The sequence below is a fragment of the Bos grunniens genome, chromosome 3 (genome assembly GCF_055505025.1).
Source record: "Bos grunniens cultivar Pamir isolate PY7600 chromosome 3, Bosgru_T2T1.0, whole genome shotgun sequence".
Classification (NCBI taxonomy): Eukaryota; Metazoa; Chordata; class Mammalia; order Artiodactyla; family Bovidae; genus Bos; species Bos grunniens.
This window is the reverse complement of record NC_141167.1, coordinates 66293512-66310463: the sequence shown is the minus strand read 5'-3', so window position 1 is coordinate 66310463 and position 16952 is coordinate 66293512. Positions and strand designations below refer to the sequence as shown.

Genomic DNA, 16952 nt, shown 5'->3' with positions numbered 1-16952 from the left:
GCTCCAATCACTAGAAATATTAAACCATCACAACAAAATATTTTAGGAAAGTTATTAGATGCTCAAGTGGAAAAGGGTATATAAAATGAAGCTTGTATAAAAATTTTAAAAACTTTTATATTTAAAGCAGTTTGTTACTATATTTGACCCCACAGTCAAAAACTAGAAAAAAGTACAGACTAAACTTTAACATCATTTATAGGAATAAATATATTATTCCTTTAAATGATATAAAACAAACAAGTATTTTTTCAGTGCACTAATGCATCTCATGCACAATGAAACACTTTGCAGGTTGATATTGTGGGTAACATGACTGGCCCATTTTAACATAATTTACATAATATGATTCAACTTCATTAGTAATAGCTTCTTTAAATGATTTTTAAATTTTGTATAAATTTTAAATCATGATAAACTCTCCAGAAGTTACATACTACTGCTGCCGGCATCACTACACCTCTACAGTATTTTTATATTACAAAAATTCTACAGAGGACTTTGATACTACCATGAATACTAATAGCTAGTTGGAAACTATATATTACCTTTATAGTTCTGTTCTCTTGGAAAAAAAATGACAAGCATTTTTAAAATAGCTCTAATAATGTTAACCATTTTTAGGTATACTAAAGAAAAAAATTACAACTTTAAAAGTTAATGAACTAGAATTGTATAGAAGACTAAAATGAAGGGTAGGAATCAGAAGACAACAGTTCATGTTAAAGCAAGCATTGGCTGAGTAAACATGAACACCTGTAAACTGGGTATAATAATCCCTTCTCATGCCTAACTAAAAGGATTAAGAATCAACTGAAATAATACATATAACAGTGCTCAAAAATGCTTCACAAACATAGAGTGATATTGCCATTAGTAATATTACTCATATTTTTTCAATGTTTTCCTCTTTATTTTATATGAGAGAACTTTATAACTAATACTAGTTCCATTTCTATGATTACCATTACAGTATAGTCAAATACAGGCTATTCACCATCTGGCCAACTTCAAAGAAAAGGAAAGGAAAGGTCCATTTTTTTAAGATTTAGTTAAGTGCTTTTTTTTTTAGGGATTTGGTAACTAAAATAATTTTACCTTAGATCTGATACTTAAGATTTCTAGTCCTTAAAAGGACAAGCCAAAACTAACTGTAGAATTTTGTACAGTGTTTTATGAGGTTTTAACACAATGAAAACACACACCAGAAAAAAAATTATAGTAAAAAGAACTCTCTTGATGCCGGAGTGCAAAGACAAGGTCTCCAAAGAAATGAAATGAAAAGTCAATTATGCTATCAAATAAGCAACAGACAATTGGACATTTACTATAACTTACACATCAAAGCTCAAGTATATTCAATTAGAGTTGATATTACTTATTAAAATTCAGAAGTCTATTGCCACAAGTCTGTTTTTTCAATGCTGAAATGTACAGGACCATTTTGGAATTTGAACTACATAATCTTAGTTCAAATTTATAAAAAGTCCTCTGGGAAAGGACAAGAATCTGAACTTAAACTGCTTCATGAAATCTCTGAACTGTTTTACTGCTCAATATTTACAATGCATATTTTTTGCATGACAAAGAAACAGATTCTCAAATGAAAGCTTAATCCTGGAAGTTCATCATTTATCTATGATTTCTTTTATTATTCTTACACACCATACTTCAGCATACTGATACTTTAAATTAAGACAATCATGGAAACACATACACCTTTTAGACAGCTATCCACATTATATTCTACATGAAGCAAAAGAGGGAAGAAAAGGGAAAACAACCTATGAAGTATGATCAGTTCTCTAGAGCTTTTATGCCCAACTTCGGTCAGCCTGTCAACCACAAAACTTAAATATTTAAAGAAAAATGAAGTAATCCTAAAATATAAACTTCCAAGGGAAAGATTACTGTTTACTATATACCAGGAATTTTATGTAAATCATTCAAAAAAACACATCAGGGAAATGCACCTCAAAACCACAATGAGATATTACTTAACATCTGTCAGAATGGCTAGCAACAAAAACAACACAAATAACAAAAAGAAAAATACTATATAATATCCCCTATTGCAGAATCTAAAGAAAAAAGATACAAATGAACTTATTTGCCAAACAGAAGCAGACTCACAGACTTAGAGAAGGAAATTATAGTTAACAGAGGTGAGGGGTGGGGGTGAACTTATTTGCCAAGCAGAAGCAGACTCACAGACTTAGAGAAGGAAATTATAGTTAACAGAGGTGAGGGGTAGGGGTAGGGAGAACTATGCACTCCGGCATAGTTTGGGAGTTTCCGATTGACATGTATATGCTGCTGCTGCTGCTGCTGCTAAGTCGCTTCAGTTGTGTCCGACTCTGTGCGACCCCATAGACAGCAGCCCGTTAGGCTCCTCTGTCCCTGGGATTCTCCAGGCAAGAATACTGGAGTGGGTTGCCATTTCCTTCTCCAACTGACATGTATATACACTGCTGTTATTTAAAATGGATAACCAGCAAGGACCTGCTTGCTGTATAGTACAGGAACTCCCCTCAACATTATGTAACAACCTAACTGGGAAAACAATGTGAAAAGAATAAATACATGTATTATATAACTGAATCACTTTGCTGTACACCTGAAACTAACACAACATTGTTAATCGACTATGCTTCAAGATGAAATAAAAAGTTAAAATAAGCAAACGTTGGTGAGGATATGGAGAAAAGAGGACCCTCTTAAACTCTTGGTAAGAATGTAAATTGATACAGCCACTGCAGAAAACAGTTTTCTCAAAAAAACTAAAAATAGAACTACACGGGACCCAGTAATTCTACTCCTGTATATCCAAAAAAACCACAAAAGATTCAAAAAGATACATGAATCCCAATGTTCACAGCAGCATTATTTATATTTGCCAAGATATGGAAGCTATCTAAGCGTCTAAGTGTCCACCCACAGATGAATGGATAAAAGAAATTGTGGTACGTGCACGTGTTACACACACACACACACACACACACACACACACACACACAAAGGAATACTACTCAGCCATAAAAAAGAATGAAATTTTATCATCTGTAGCAACATGGATAGACTTGAAGGGTGTTATGCTAAGTGAAATAAGCCAGACACTGTATGGTGTCATTTACGTGTAGCATCTAAAAAATGTAACAAACTAGTGAAAATAACAAAAAAGAAGCAGACTCTGATAGAACAAACTAGTGGTTACCAGTAGGGAGAGGGGTGGAGGTAGGGGCAATACAGTAGTAGGGGATTAAGAGGTACAAAAAGGATACAGTGTACAATACAGGGACTACAGTCAATATTTTATAATAAAAAGCTATGGTTTTTCCAGTAGTCATATATGGATGTGAGAGTTGGACTACAAAGAAAGCTGAGTGCTAAAGAATTGATACTTTTGAACTGTGGTGCTGAAGAAGACTCTTGAGAGTCCCTTGGACTGCAAGGAGATCAAACCAGTCTATCCTAAAGGAAACCAGTCCTGAATATTCATTGAAAGGACTGATGCTGAAGCTGAAACTAAAATACTTTGGCCACCTGATTTGAAGAACTGACTCCTTGGAAAAAGATCCTGATGCTGGGAAATACTGAAGGCAGGAGGAGAAGGGGATGACAGAGGATGAGCTGGTTAGATGGTATCACCGACTCGATGGACATGAGTTTGAGCAAGCTCCAGGAGTTGGTGATGGACAGGGAATCTTGGCGTGCTGCAGTCCATGGGGTTGCTAAGAGTCGGACACGACTGAGCGACTGAACTGAACTGATAAATGGAGCATAACCTTTAAAAATTGTGAATCACTATATTGTACACTGCAACTTACATACTGGGTTCCCCAGGTGGCTCACTGGTAAAGAATTTGTCTGCCAAGCAGGAGACATGGGTTCCATCCCCAGGTCGGGAAGATCCCCTAGAGAAGGACATGGCAACCCACTCCAGTATTCTTGCTTGGGAAATCCCATGGACAGAGGAGCCTGCTTCCTCTGTCCTATGGAAATTCTGAATTCCTCAAGAATTTAGGATTACTATGTAATCCCATGGTAATTTAGGATCCCTAAAGTACTATGTACATGCTCAAAGGCTCAGTCATGTTCAACTCTTATGTGACCCCAAGGACTATAGCCTGCCAGCCTCCTCTGTCCAGAGGATCTTCCTGAACCAGGAATTGAACCTGTGGCTCCTGTGACTCCTACTTTGGCAGGTGAATTGTTTACTACTGAGCTACCTGCTAAGTCACTTCAGTTGTGTCCAACTCTGTGCGATCCCATAGACGGCAGCCCACCAGGCTCCCCCGTCCCTGGGATTCTCCAGGCAAGAACACTAGAGTGGGTTGCCATTTCCTTCTCCAATGCATGAAAGTGAAAAGTGAAAGTGAAGTTGATAGTCATGTCTCACTCTTAGCGACCCCATGGACTGCAGCCTACCAGGCTCCTCCATCCATGGGATTTTCCAGGCAAGAGTACTGGAGTGGGGTGCCACTGCCTTCTCCGACTGAGCCACTTGGGAAGACCAAATTACTACGACTGAAGGTAATAAACTTAAAGTCATATACTGATCAACTGGCTCCACCTAAAGAAAAACAACATAATGCAGTTCTATTCCCTCATAAATACCACAGCAAAAATAGAAGAAAAAAAAAAAACAGTTTAAAGTAATACACTTAAAATTTGGGGACTTTTAGGCAAAAGACTGATATTTATTCAACCTGCCTGCTAAGTCACTTTAGTCGTGTCCAACTCTGTGACCCCGTGGACGGCAGCCCATGAGGCTCCCTCGTCCCTGGGATTCTCCAGGCAAGAACACTGGAGTCGGTTGCCATTTCCTTCTCCAATGCATGAAAGTGAAAAGTGAAAGTGAAGTCGCTCAGTCGTGTCCGACTCTTAGCGACCCCGTGGACTGCAGCCTACCAGGCTCCTCCATCCATGGGATTTTCCAGGTAAGAGTACTGGAGTGGGGTGCCATTGCCTTCTCAAACTTTAATAAATAGCTACTGTGTACAAGTTGCTCTGCTGAGGACAAAACGGTAAAGATGAAGACAGCATATATAGTTCTTTTCATCAAAGATTTTAAGCATTCAACACAGGAGAGAAGATGAGGTAGGATACAAACAACTACAGTGGAATACAATGTATGGTAAAAGTCATGAGATAGAAAATAGCCTACTTAAGTTTTGAGGAGACATTATTCATGACTAGGGGAATATAAGGGAAAAAAATTAAAAAGCTGATTTAAACTATGTCCTAAAGAAGCATTCCAGTTGATAAAATGTAACAATATAGACAGAATATAGGTGAGAAAAAAATCGCTAATCACAGTATGCCTAAAAAACAGGTTGCATGAAAAGAGTTAAGAATTAAAAGGTATTTTGAGGCCACAACAATGACAGCTTTCAGTGCTGAGCTAAGAAATTAGGACTATATCTCACAAGCAGTCAGGAGTCCCTGGAAGCTGCAGACAACTTCTCAATCTAGCAGTTGTACACAGTCTAAACAAAAACAGAATGAGGCTGAAAAGGTAGAGGTGGAATATTGCAATCCAATCCAAATGATAATCAGAGTCCAAACTTACATAGTGGCAAAGTGATGAATGAATTCACTTTACATAAGTAGAAGAATCAACCGAATAGGCTGAGACAGCAGTCAAGTAAAAGTGACCAGTAGATTTTTTTAGTTTGGTCAACCAGGGAAAGAATGATCACCTTTAGGGATACAGAGAAGTCAGATGTAGTAACTGGTCACAGAATTAGTCATAGACATCATTTATTATGCATTTGTTTATGCAAGCATATATTAACTATAAGCCATATGTCAGGTGCTAGGGACAGAAAATCCAGTAAGATTTAATTCTTGTCCTGAAACTGATACACATATAATTTAACAATTGGATACACATCCAGTTTAACAACTGGATGAGTATTGACACATACTTGCCATATTGGATAATATATTCAGTTACAAGAGTTGCAAAATAGGAAGCAGGCTAATTTGCCAGTGGATCAAAATGCTACATGATCAATCAGTAAATTTACTTATTTATCAAAAAGGTACCTTAAGTTATAAAGTTTTCTTGATTATATGATATAAGTATATTTATATATTCAACAAATGCATTTTTCTTAGTGGAATTTTAAGGAGTGCTCAATTTGTCAAAAAGTTTTTCAGGCAGACCATCAATAAATTTATCTAAAATAAAGATTAATTTTTTCATCAAAAGATACCACAGAAATGATAAGAACTGTATTTAGTATTCTAGATCTGTAAATACCAATAAATCCTGCAAGAGAAGACTATTTTCTATTTATATTCAATATTAAATCTGATCAACTACAGCACTTTATTGACAAGCTATGCATATAACTGAATAACCAATTCAGGAAAATGTAAATCAAGACCTAAATCAAGACCATAATAAGATCGCATTTTTCACTTTCCTCATCTGCAAAACATTAAGACAATACCAAATGTCAGAGAAGATGGATAAGCAAAGGATCTTTTATCTATCATATGCTGACATGAATATAAATTGGCACCACCACACTGGAAGCTGGGCATTACCATGTGAAGTAACAATTCTACATGCTGCTGCTGCTGCTGCTAAGTTGCTTCAGTCGTGTCCAACTCTGTGCGACCCCATAGACGGCAGCCCACCAGGCTCCCCTGTCCCTGGGATTCTCCAGGCAAGAACACTGGAGTGGGTTGCCATTTCCTTCTCCAATGCGTGAAAGTGAAAAGTGGAAGTGAAGTCGAACAGTCGTGTACGACTCTTCGCGACCCCATGGACTTCAGCCTACCAGGCTCCTCCGTCCATGGGATTTTCCAAGCAAGAGTACTGGAGTGGGATGCCATTGCCTTCTCTGACAATTTCTACATGTTGGTGTATAATTAACAGAAATTCATATATATGCAAGAAGAAAATATGCACAGAACATTCATCATTGTTCACAATTACAAAAACCATAAAATAAACACCCAATAAGGAAAAATCAGTGGATAACTATCCAAATATCCCATAAGGGGAGAGCTGAATATTTTACTCATTGAAATGTTACACAGCAAATACAATATGGTTAAATCAGCAATATAAGTGAAAAATCAAGTTTGGAGAGACCATAAACAACTCAATAAGAGATACAACTTTTAGCCTTCAGAATGGGAGAAAATAATAGCAAATGAAGCAACTGACAAACAACTAATCTCAAAAATATACAAGCAACTCCTACAGCTCAATTCCAGAAAAATAAATGACCCAATCAAAAAATGGGCCAAAGATCTAAATAGACATTTCTCCAAAGAAGACATACAGATGGCTAACAAACACATGAAAAGATGCTCAACATCACTCATTATCAGAGAAATGCAAATCAAGACCACTATGAGGTACCATTTCACACCAGTCAGAATGGCTGTGATCCAAAAGTCTACAAATAATAAATGTTGGAGAGGGTATGGAGGAAAGGGAACCCTCTTACACTGTTGGTGGGAATGCAGACTAGTACAGCCACTATGGAGAACAGTGTGGAGATTCCTTAAAAAACTGGAAATAGAACTGCCTTATGATCCAGCAATCCCACTGCTGGGCATACACACTGAGGAAACCAGAAGGGAAAGAGACACGTGTACCCCAATGTTCATCGAAGCACTGTTTATAATAGCCAGGACATGGAAGCAACCTAGATGTCCATCAGCAGATGAATGGATAAGAAAGCTGTGGTACATATACACAATGGAGTATTACTCAGCCATTAAAAAGAATACATTTGAATCAGTTCTAATGAGGTGGATGAAACTGGAGCCTATCATACAGAGTGAAGTAAGCCAGAAGGAAAAACACCAATACAGTATACTAACGCATATATATGGAATTTAGAAAGATGATAACAATAACCCTGTGTACGAGACAGCAAAAGTGACGCTGATGTATGGAACAGTCTTATGGACTCTGTGGGAGAGGGAGAGGGTGGGAAGATTTGGGAGAATGGCATTGAAACATGTAAAATATCATGTATGAAACGAGATGCCAGTCCAGGTTCGATGCACGATACTGGATGCTTGGGGCTAGTGCACTGGGACGACCCAGAGGGATGGTATGGGGAGGGAGGAGGGAGGAGGGTTCAGGATGGGGAGCACATGTATACCTGTGGTGGATTCATTTTGATATTTGGCAAAACTAATACAATTATGTAAAGTTTAAAAATAAAATAAAATAAAAAAAAAAAAAGAGATACAACTTTTAGAATTATATGTCCAAGAAAACTGAATTCAAAGAAAGAGAATGAACACAGAACTCAACATGATGGTTACTCTGGATGACAAGAAAGTGGAGGTAGGGGAATGGAATAAAGAAAAGCCATGTGTAGGTTAAGATCCTAGCTTTGTGGGGGAGTTAGGGAGTGTGTAGTGATTCCTGGGTGTTTATTACAATATATATAGATGGATAATGATTAATCCAAACCAGTGTACCTAAGGTTTAATAAAAAGAAAAATAAAATCTGAAAATTTAATGAAATTTGTTCAATGAAAATTCTGAAACAGACAAAAGAAGCACCTCCTTAGAGAATTACTTCACAAATAACTATAGCAAAGGGAAAACAATATGATTAATTGTAAAATACATAATTTCAGCACACATATTAGGTTATAAGTATATTTTCTGCAATCTAAAATAAATTCTTAATTCTATAATAACAACATTCCAATAAATTAAGATGTCTGTAAGCCAGAGCAGTAAAGCTTCAACCAATTATAAAAACTAAACATTGCCATTTCCTAAAATAGACAAATTCTTATAATAATGGTATATATTATGTAATTCTTATCTATCAGTTCATCTCTATAACATGACATCAACATTTAGATATTGATGTCTAAATGATGTTACCTTCAGATGTTACCTTCGGATCTAAGGTATTTATTATCATCATCAAATACACTCCTCAGGCTTTCCTGTTCTTCATTTTTAACAGATAATAGTTATGTATATACTGTTAGAAAACTTTAAGGTTTCTGAGATTGTGAAAAACTAAATGTGACGAGATAGCTTCAAGTAAGATTTCATTAGATTAAAATTAAGGGAATCTAGACATGTATCAAAATAAATGTTCTCTATTTCTGCTTTTCTAAGACATTAGAAGCTTACTTTTCCATTAGTATATTTTTTTCCAGTCAAGATTTTACATATCTTTTTAAAGCTTTTAACTAGTTTTAACTTTCTTTGTTGCCAAGTTTGAACTCTGCTGTATATAACCATATTAAATGTCACATGATTTTGTCATACTCTAGAGTAAGATGGGTTTCTGAAAAACAGTAGACACTTGACAATTGTTTAACATAGAACACAATACTAGAAAATGACACAAAATTAACTACTCTATTCACACATCATATATGCGTCTGGAAGTAACATTATTTTAAGTGATATTCATCTCTACAAACTACCACTCCACTCTTCCCATTTGTTTAAAAATAGACACAGAGGAACTACATGATAAGAGACATGAAAATTTACTGTTGCCAAATTTAAAAATCAGAAAGGAGAGCCCAAGGAATCAGATGCAAAGCCCTGGGGCCAAAAGAAAACACCTGGAAAAGGCCCTTCAGTTCAGTTCAGTTCAGTCGCTCAGTCTTGTCTGACTCTTTGCGACCCCATGAATTGCAGCATGCCAGGCAACGGCACCCCACTCCAGTACTCTTGCCTGGAAAATCCCATGGATGGAGGAGCCTGGTGGGCTGCAGTCCATGGGGTCGAGAAGAGTCGGACACGACTGAGGGACTTCACTTTCACTTTTCACTTTCATGCATTGGAGAAGGAAATGGCAACCCACTCCAGTGTTCTTGTCTGGAGAATCCCAGGGACGGGGGAGCCTGGTGGGCTGCCGTCTATGGGGTCGCACAGAGTCGGACACGACTGACACGACTTAGCAGCAGTAGCAGCAGCAGGCCTCCCTGTCCATACCTTTCCTACTCAACACTGGTAACAGGACTTCCCTGGTGACTCTGTGGATAAGAATCCATCTGCCAATGAAGGGGATGTGGGTTGGATCCCTAGTCTGTGAAGATCCCACATGGTGTGGAGCGACTAAGCCCATGCACCACAACTACTGAGCCCACGTGCTACAACTACTGAAGCCCGTGTACCTGGAGTCTGTGCTCCACACACCACAACGCCTCCACTGGCGGCAACTAGAGAAAGCTCTTGCAAAGCAATGAAGACCCAGCGCAGCCAAAAACAAAATAGATAAAAACTTAAAATAATTTTAAAATATATATTGATCATTTGTGAATAGTAGGAGCTGTAAGGAGACTAGAACTAATCTCTATTGTACTAATTAGAGACAATAAGAAAACATGACCATTTTAGAGCTATCATTTTATAATACTAGTTTCAGCACAAAGACTTACTCAAAATCAAAATATTTTGAGACAAAAACAGTCAATAAAACTAATTAGATCCATTTATCAAGAACTAGTGGCAACTTTTAACTTATAGTTATTTCTGTCTTAAAACTCTATGAACCTCATTTCTCTGTAAATTTCTAGTAAGTAATATAGGATATCAGAGAAGGCAATGGCACCCCACTCCAGTACTCCTGCTTGGAAAATCCCATGGACAGAGGAGCCTGGTAGGCTGCAGTCTATGGGGTCCCTAAGAGTGAGACACAACTGAGCGACTTCACTTTCACTTTTCACTTTCATGAATTGGAAAAGGAAATGGCAACCCACTCCAGTGTTCTTGCCTGGAGAATCCCAGGGACAGGGGAGCCTGGTGGGCTGCCGTCTCTGGGGTTGCACACGGTCAGACACAACTGAAGCAACTTAGCAGCAGCAGTAGCAGCAGCAATATAGGATACAGAAGGAAGAAAAAATAACAAATCAGTATGTTGTATACAAATCAGTATGTTGTACACCTTAAAATTACACATTGTATGTCAAATATCTCTCCCTCTTTTTTTTTAATAAAAGCGAAGAAAAAGAGGAAATGAACTCAAATGCCCTGGGACTCATACGTTCGAAAAGTTTGTCAGTTAACTGACTGATAGAACTATGAGACTATGAACACATTTTATTTTCTTTGTGCTTTTCTGCATTTTCCTGATTTTCTAGAATAAACCTGTATTACATCCAGTTCAGTTCAGTCGTTCAGTCTTGTCCGACTCTTTGCGACCCCATGAATTGCAGCCCGCCAGGCCTCCCTGTCCATCAACCAACCCCCGGAGTTCACTCAGACTCACATCCACCGAGTCAGTGATGCCATCCAGTCATTGATAACTTGAAAAAAGCTGTGAAACTTGTCTTACCCATGTGCCTACATTCTCATACTACATTCCTCCAACTCACACTGACGTCTTAATCCTCACAACACAGACACTGTCTACTTTTCAGTATCACTGCAAAATAGATGTCACCTCCTAACTTCCTATCAAATGGGTAAAATTCCCTGGTAGCTCAGACGGTAAAGCACCTGCCTACAATGCGGGAGACCCGGGTTCGATCCCTGAGTGGGAAGATCCCCTGGAGAAGTAAATGGCACCCCACTCCAGTATTCTTGCCTGGAAAATCCCATTGACTGAGGAGCCTGGTAGGCTACAGTCCATGGGGTCGCAGAGAGTCAGACACAACTGAGCGACTTCACTTCACTTCACATGTAGATTTAACATAACTAGTGCAGAAATCCTTTTGAACTTTTAAAGGGAATATTCTGGGGACAAGGGATTAGCTATGTAAACTAAAGAAAACTAAGTAATCATAAGCAACTTCTAACAGTCAAGACATCCTAGGTAACAAACTGAACCTTTGAATCAATGTACTGAGTACTTAGTGTTAAATGCATAGCCTGGTTACATAGCTTAAATTTTTAAAGCAAAGTTTATCTTATGGATAGTCTACAGAGAACTATGAAATCTTTTGGAAAGTTTTGAGCAAACATTTAACAACTTTCATCAGAAATAGTAATTGTTAAATGAAGAAAACCTGAAAAAAAGGTTATTTGTACTGTTATTCTTTATAGAATGCTACACCTTATTTGCAGTAATAAAGTACTGTTAAATGACCTAACTAAATGTGGAAATCACTTTTCCTTGTTATAGAGGAACCTAATAAAGAGAAGTTTAAATTAAAGTTAGCTTTGTTTAACTATATTCTGGGCCAATTTTTAGAAAGTTCACATATTTACAACATCAGAATACAAAACATTTATTTATGGGTCCACATATTACAAATGGTATAGTGGGAAAGATATAAATCCAAACTCAAACTCAAGACTTACAGTGTGAACATGAATGACTTACTATTTCTGAACTTAAGTTTCCTGATCTGTAAAATGGAAATAACAACATTAACTTTACTGGATGGTTTTCAAGATTATATAAAGTACACAGGGTACCAAGTACATTGTTTGACATAGTGCAGATAATCAAGAAATGTTTTTGTACTTTCCTGTAGAAAGTGAAAGCCATATCCTGTCATCTTTATGCCCTCTGATAGACCTTTGGTAGCTACTCAATAAATGTTTCTTGAAATGAATCCCTGTAATTTAAGACTAATTAACTCAACCTTCCACTTAAGCAAGTCACCTCTACCTAAACAAATTCTGCTGAGAAGGGAACTTAAGATTCCCAACACTTTATTAACCATTCTAATGAAGATGAATTTCTAATAATCAACCAGGTAATTTTATTAGTATGCTACTCAATATTTGAGTCTGCACTCTACAAAATTACTGTCATAGCCAACATTTTCATTTTGAGATTCTTTATATAGTTTTCATTCAGTTTTTGTGGTATTAAACTTTAATTTCTTTGGCTTTACAAAAGTATCTCACTAATTTTCCCACTACACTTCAAATAAAAAACAAGAGAACAGGACATAGTTAATTATAAGAGATAATTAGAAATTACCAACCAAGTTTATATTTTTTAACAGCCTATTTTTGTTTTTACCACAGCAAATATTCTTCCTTACACATTAAAGCCTCCAGCCATCAAAGTTTGTGTATACTTTACTAATGATTCCTTGCTGAATAAGCTTCCTAAATGACTAACAAGAATGAGGAACATTACATTATACAAAAATATTACAGTAATTAATAAGACTGGTTTCAGGTTTTCTTTGTCTTTTCATAACCAAAAGTTATTGGTTTCATCTCAAGTAGTAAAGTATTTCAAATTCCGTAATATAATTTGAAAAATAAATTTTTAAAAGTTGGATATACAATATTTCTAAATAAATATCAATTTCATTAAAAGAGGCTGTAACATGTAACTTTCAGTGAGATAAGGGAAAGTAACAGTTTTCAACTAAACAATTTAAAATTTTGCTATACAAATGACTATTTAAATACTTAAAATCTTTACAGCAGAAAAGCATTAAGAACCTCACATTAAACAACTTTTCAATTTAAATAAATTCAAACAACTTAGACGGTTTTTAAAAATTGGTTCTCCAAACAAGTTTGATAAATACTTGGTTACTATATTCTAGTTTCATAACCCAATGAAATAATAGAATGTCTGAACAGATGCATAATACTTGTGAAGCAAATTTTATCATGGTTTATTTGAGTGCTGATATAAATACTATTCTCAATTATTTTAATAAAGATGATAAAGTTCAAATGCAATAACCTTTATTAGAACTAAGAGTCAAGTATACCAAGAAAAATGCCCTGGATATACATGACAGCCTATCAGTAACACTTAATAAAAACTATGCTTTTTCTGGAGGGAATTATATTTTAGTTTATTTAAAAGTTTAGCTTTAGATTGGATGTTCCCCTAGTTTGGTCCCATTTTTAAAATACTCATGTTTAAATATTTCTATTTATTTAACATGCTTCCTTGTTACTGTAAAAACCGGTCTTATCAAAAGTTCCTAAATCTTATATTTTAATACAGATGAAAATATATTTTCACATTCAGTGCTAAAGTAAGAATCTTTTATGTCAACTCTCTATAAATACAAATAAGGATACCAAATACTTTATGATTCTGAAGCCACTCTACTCAAAGAAAATTCTCTTGTCATTTCCAAGGTTTTTTTCAGTCATTAGTATGCTTTTCATATTTCAAGGCTAGATAATGGAAAGCGTTTCCAATGTGCCTCAAATTTCACTTCAAAAGCTCATGTAAAGTAATAAAACAAATTCCATTCATTTAGCAAACTGGTATGTTGTAAGACCTCCTTAGAAAAAGCTAAGAGTAATTAGAACACTATACAGCAACATGTTCAGTAATATGAAATTCAGCTGTGCGTTTCTAAAGGATTCCAAATTCACAAACGTGCATTGATACACCTTACTGAAATTTCTATTTTTTATGGAGGAAATATCAAGTATTACAACAGTGCCGTCAAGCTTACATCTAAATGCACAATAAACCAACTAATACAGGATTTTACCGAAAAATATATTTAAACAGCAAAAAATGTAGAAGCAACTGAATTTTGAAATCAAGAATCAATCCTTCAGGGTGCCTAGATTAAGCCTTCTCAAAAAAATTAACTGCCCAGCACATACACAAAACATCAATGTAAGTGGGCTATTTTTTTCTTCTCTTAATTTCCATCTCAATCTTCAAGTAGCTAGAAAACGACTATATTTAAACAAACCAAAATAAGTTTAAGTCAGAGAACAAGCATGAAACTTTAATCCAGATGTAAACATCTCTGGTACACTCCAAAGTAAAAAAATAAACTCTACAAGGTAGCGCACATCATAGAGATCTAAAAACAAAAATCATGCCTACATCATCAAATATTGAGCTGGAAAATGGAAAGAATAATATTGCTACTTAACGTGGACTTAACTAATTAAGCGATCTATTTTGTTCTCGTCTTCTGCAAGCATGTGGTGCCCAACATTTTCCCTGAGTCGACTGCTTTGCCCTTTGTAAACAACTTCTGTAGCTCTTTTTCTGGTATTCAAACAGGAGGGAAAATGAAAGCCTGAAAAGCATCAGCATCTGGGCTTCCGGATCTGAGCAGGGGAGTAGTTGAGAAGGGGACCTGTATCTATTCGTTTAACAACAACAAAAAAAAAAGAGTAGCCCGCAAGATAAAAGAAAAAAAAAAATCTAGTCACCTGAAGAGGGCTGGTGAAGTGAAGCAAGCATTTGGTGAGATACTTCCCCCCCTCCCTTTTTTTTTTTTTTTTTTCCCCTTAAAAAAAGAAAGAAAAAAAAACTTGTCTGGGGGCTGGAAGTTATGGGGGCGCTCTTTGTGCGGAGTCGGAGGGGAAGGGGAGGGACGAGAAAACAGCTTGGGAGTCATTCAAAGGAGTTTAAGGAGCGGTGTTCTAGGGAAAGGCGGGGCGGGGCCCCGCCAAGAGGAGGGAGGGGGCGCCAGGGGTGTCCGCGGGCGGCTCTGACACTAAGAAGGGGGCAGCGGGCTGGCCGCCCCCGCACCGAGTGAGAGCGGAATTCGGCCGCAAGATGGGGTCCCTCTGGTGGGTAGAGTCAAATTAAAGCGGTGGCAGGCCAGGGCTCCAGCGGGGCCAGAGGCTCTGGCTTCAGAAGGAAGCGGCTCCCGAGTGACATCCCAGAGTTTCCGCACTTAGCGGGCTAGGGGCGCGGCGGCCACACGGCTCCCCACGGCCCCCTACCCGGAGCCAGACCCTCCCCCTCCCTCCCTCTCTCCTCCGCCACCGCCTCGCGCCCGGGCCGCGGCCCTTACCTGCAGTTCGGTGAGCAGAATTTCCCCCCGTTCGGGATTGGACGCCATTGCGATCCGCTCTGAACTCCGCACCTGGACGCAGCCGCTGCCGGCGAAGGGAGAAGGCGGGACGGGATCCGGGGTGGGGGGTGAGGAGTGGGGAGAGAAAGAAAAAACCTAGGGATTCATGGAGGCGCGGCTTAGGTTCATGGAGAGCGGCGGGGAGCGAGGGTACTAGTAGCGGACTCCCCCTCGCCGCCCGCCGCCGCCGCCGCTCGCCCGCCCGTCTGCGCCGGACTCCCTTGCTCAGTCGCTGCCTCTGGGCGACACCAGGAGCCGCCTTAAACCTCTCGGTGCAGGGCGGTGCGGCCGCGGCGGCAGCTCCTCCTGTCGCACCATTTGGCTGTCACCTCGTCGCAAAAGCGGCCTCACTTGGCGGCAGGCAGGTCACGTGACGGCCACGGCCACCGCCTCCCGCCGGGCTGGGAAGGTGGGGCGTAGGGACCCCAAGGGCGGGATGGCTTTCGACACGACTCCGCGGCGGGGACTGCCATTGGACCCCGTCGGGGTGAAAAGGAGGGGAACGGCTTGGGCTCGCGTCTCCTGGGAGGCGGGAAATGGAAGAAGAAAACACACGCCCGCTTTCCTGCTGCGTTTAACGGCCCTGCCGAGAACGCTGGAAGTCGGGAGCCTACTCCTTTTCTTTTCGCCAGGCCCCTTTCTCTTTTCTAGCCCAAGTTTAGGCCTAACGCAAAGGGACCCCGTTCTAACCTCCACAACGCCAAAAGTTTCGAGACTCAAACCTTACAGATTAGTCCGCAGCCCAAGCGATTAATTCGTGCGTTTTGCTCTCTCTCCTGCTTTGCGCCGCTCCGCGACCAGTAAGGTGCTCAGCTGGTGAAACTTGGGCGTGGTCTGTACGTTTCAAGACGTGTTAGCGGCTCTCGACCTTTGGCAACTTTTAATGCACGGTGTTTTAAAGATATCATTTCCTAAGCGCTGCACTATGGTATATGTATGTATGTGTGTGTGTGTGCTCACTCGTGTCGGACTCTTTGCAATCCCATGGACCCGTCGCCCGCCAGGCTCCTGTGTCCTTGGAATTTTCCAGGCAAGAATGTTGGAGGGTGTTGCCTTTTCCACCTCCAAGGGATCTTCCCAATCCAGGGATCGAACCCGTCTCTCTTGAGTCGCTTGCGTTGGCAGACCGATTACCGCTAGCACTATGGTTTGGGCTGTAGCATTCCGCTGAACTTAGAATTTAATTAGGTAGTTTTTTGAATTGTTTAACTGAATCTAAAGTGAAG

General features: G+C 38.8%; 1 protein-coding gene across 2 annotated transcripts in view; it reads right to left on the bottom strand.

Moving 5' to 3' along the window:
* PKN2 (protein kinase N2) overlaps positions 1-16039 on the bottom strand; it is a 135048-nt gene extending 119009 nt beyond the window's left edge. For both annotated transcript variants that reach the window (XM_086390976.1, XM_086390977.1), the window contains exon 1: positions 15667-16039. In XM_086390976.1, coding sequence (XP_086247102.1) covers positions 15667-15714 — 48 coding nt within the window. In that variant the 5' untranslated portion in view covers positions 15715-16039. The remainder of the gene's footprint in view (positions 1-15666) is intronic.
* Positions 16040-16952: the final 913 nt, after the last annotated feature.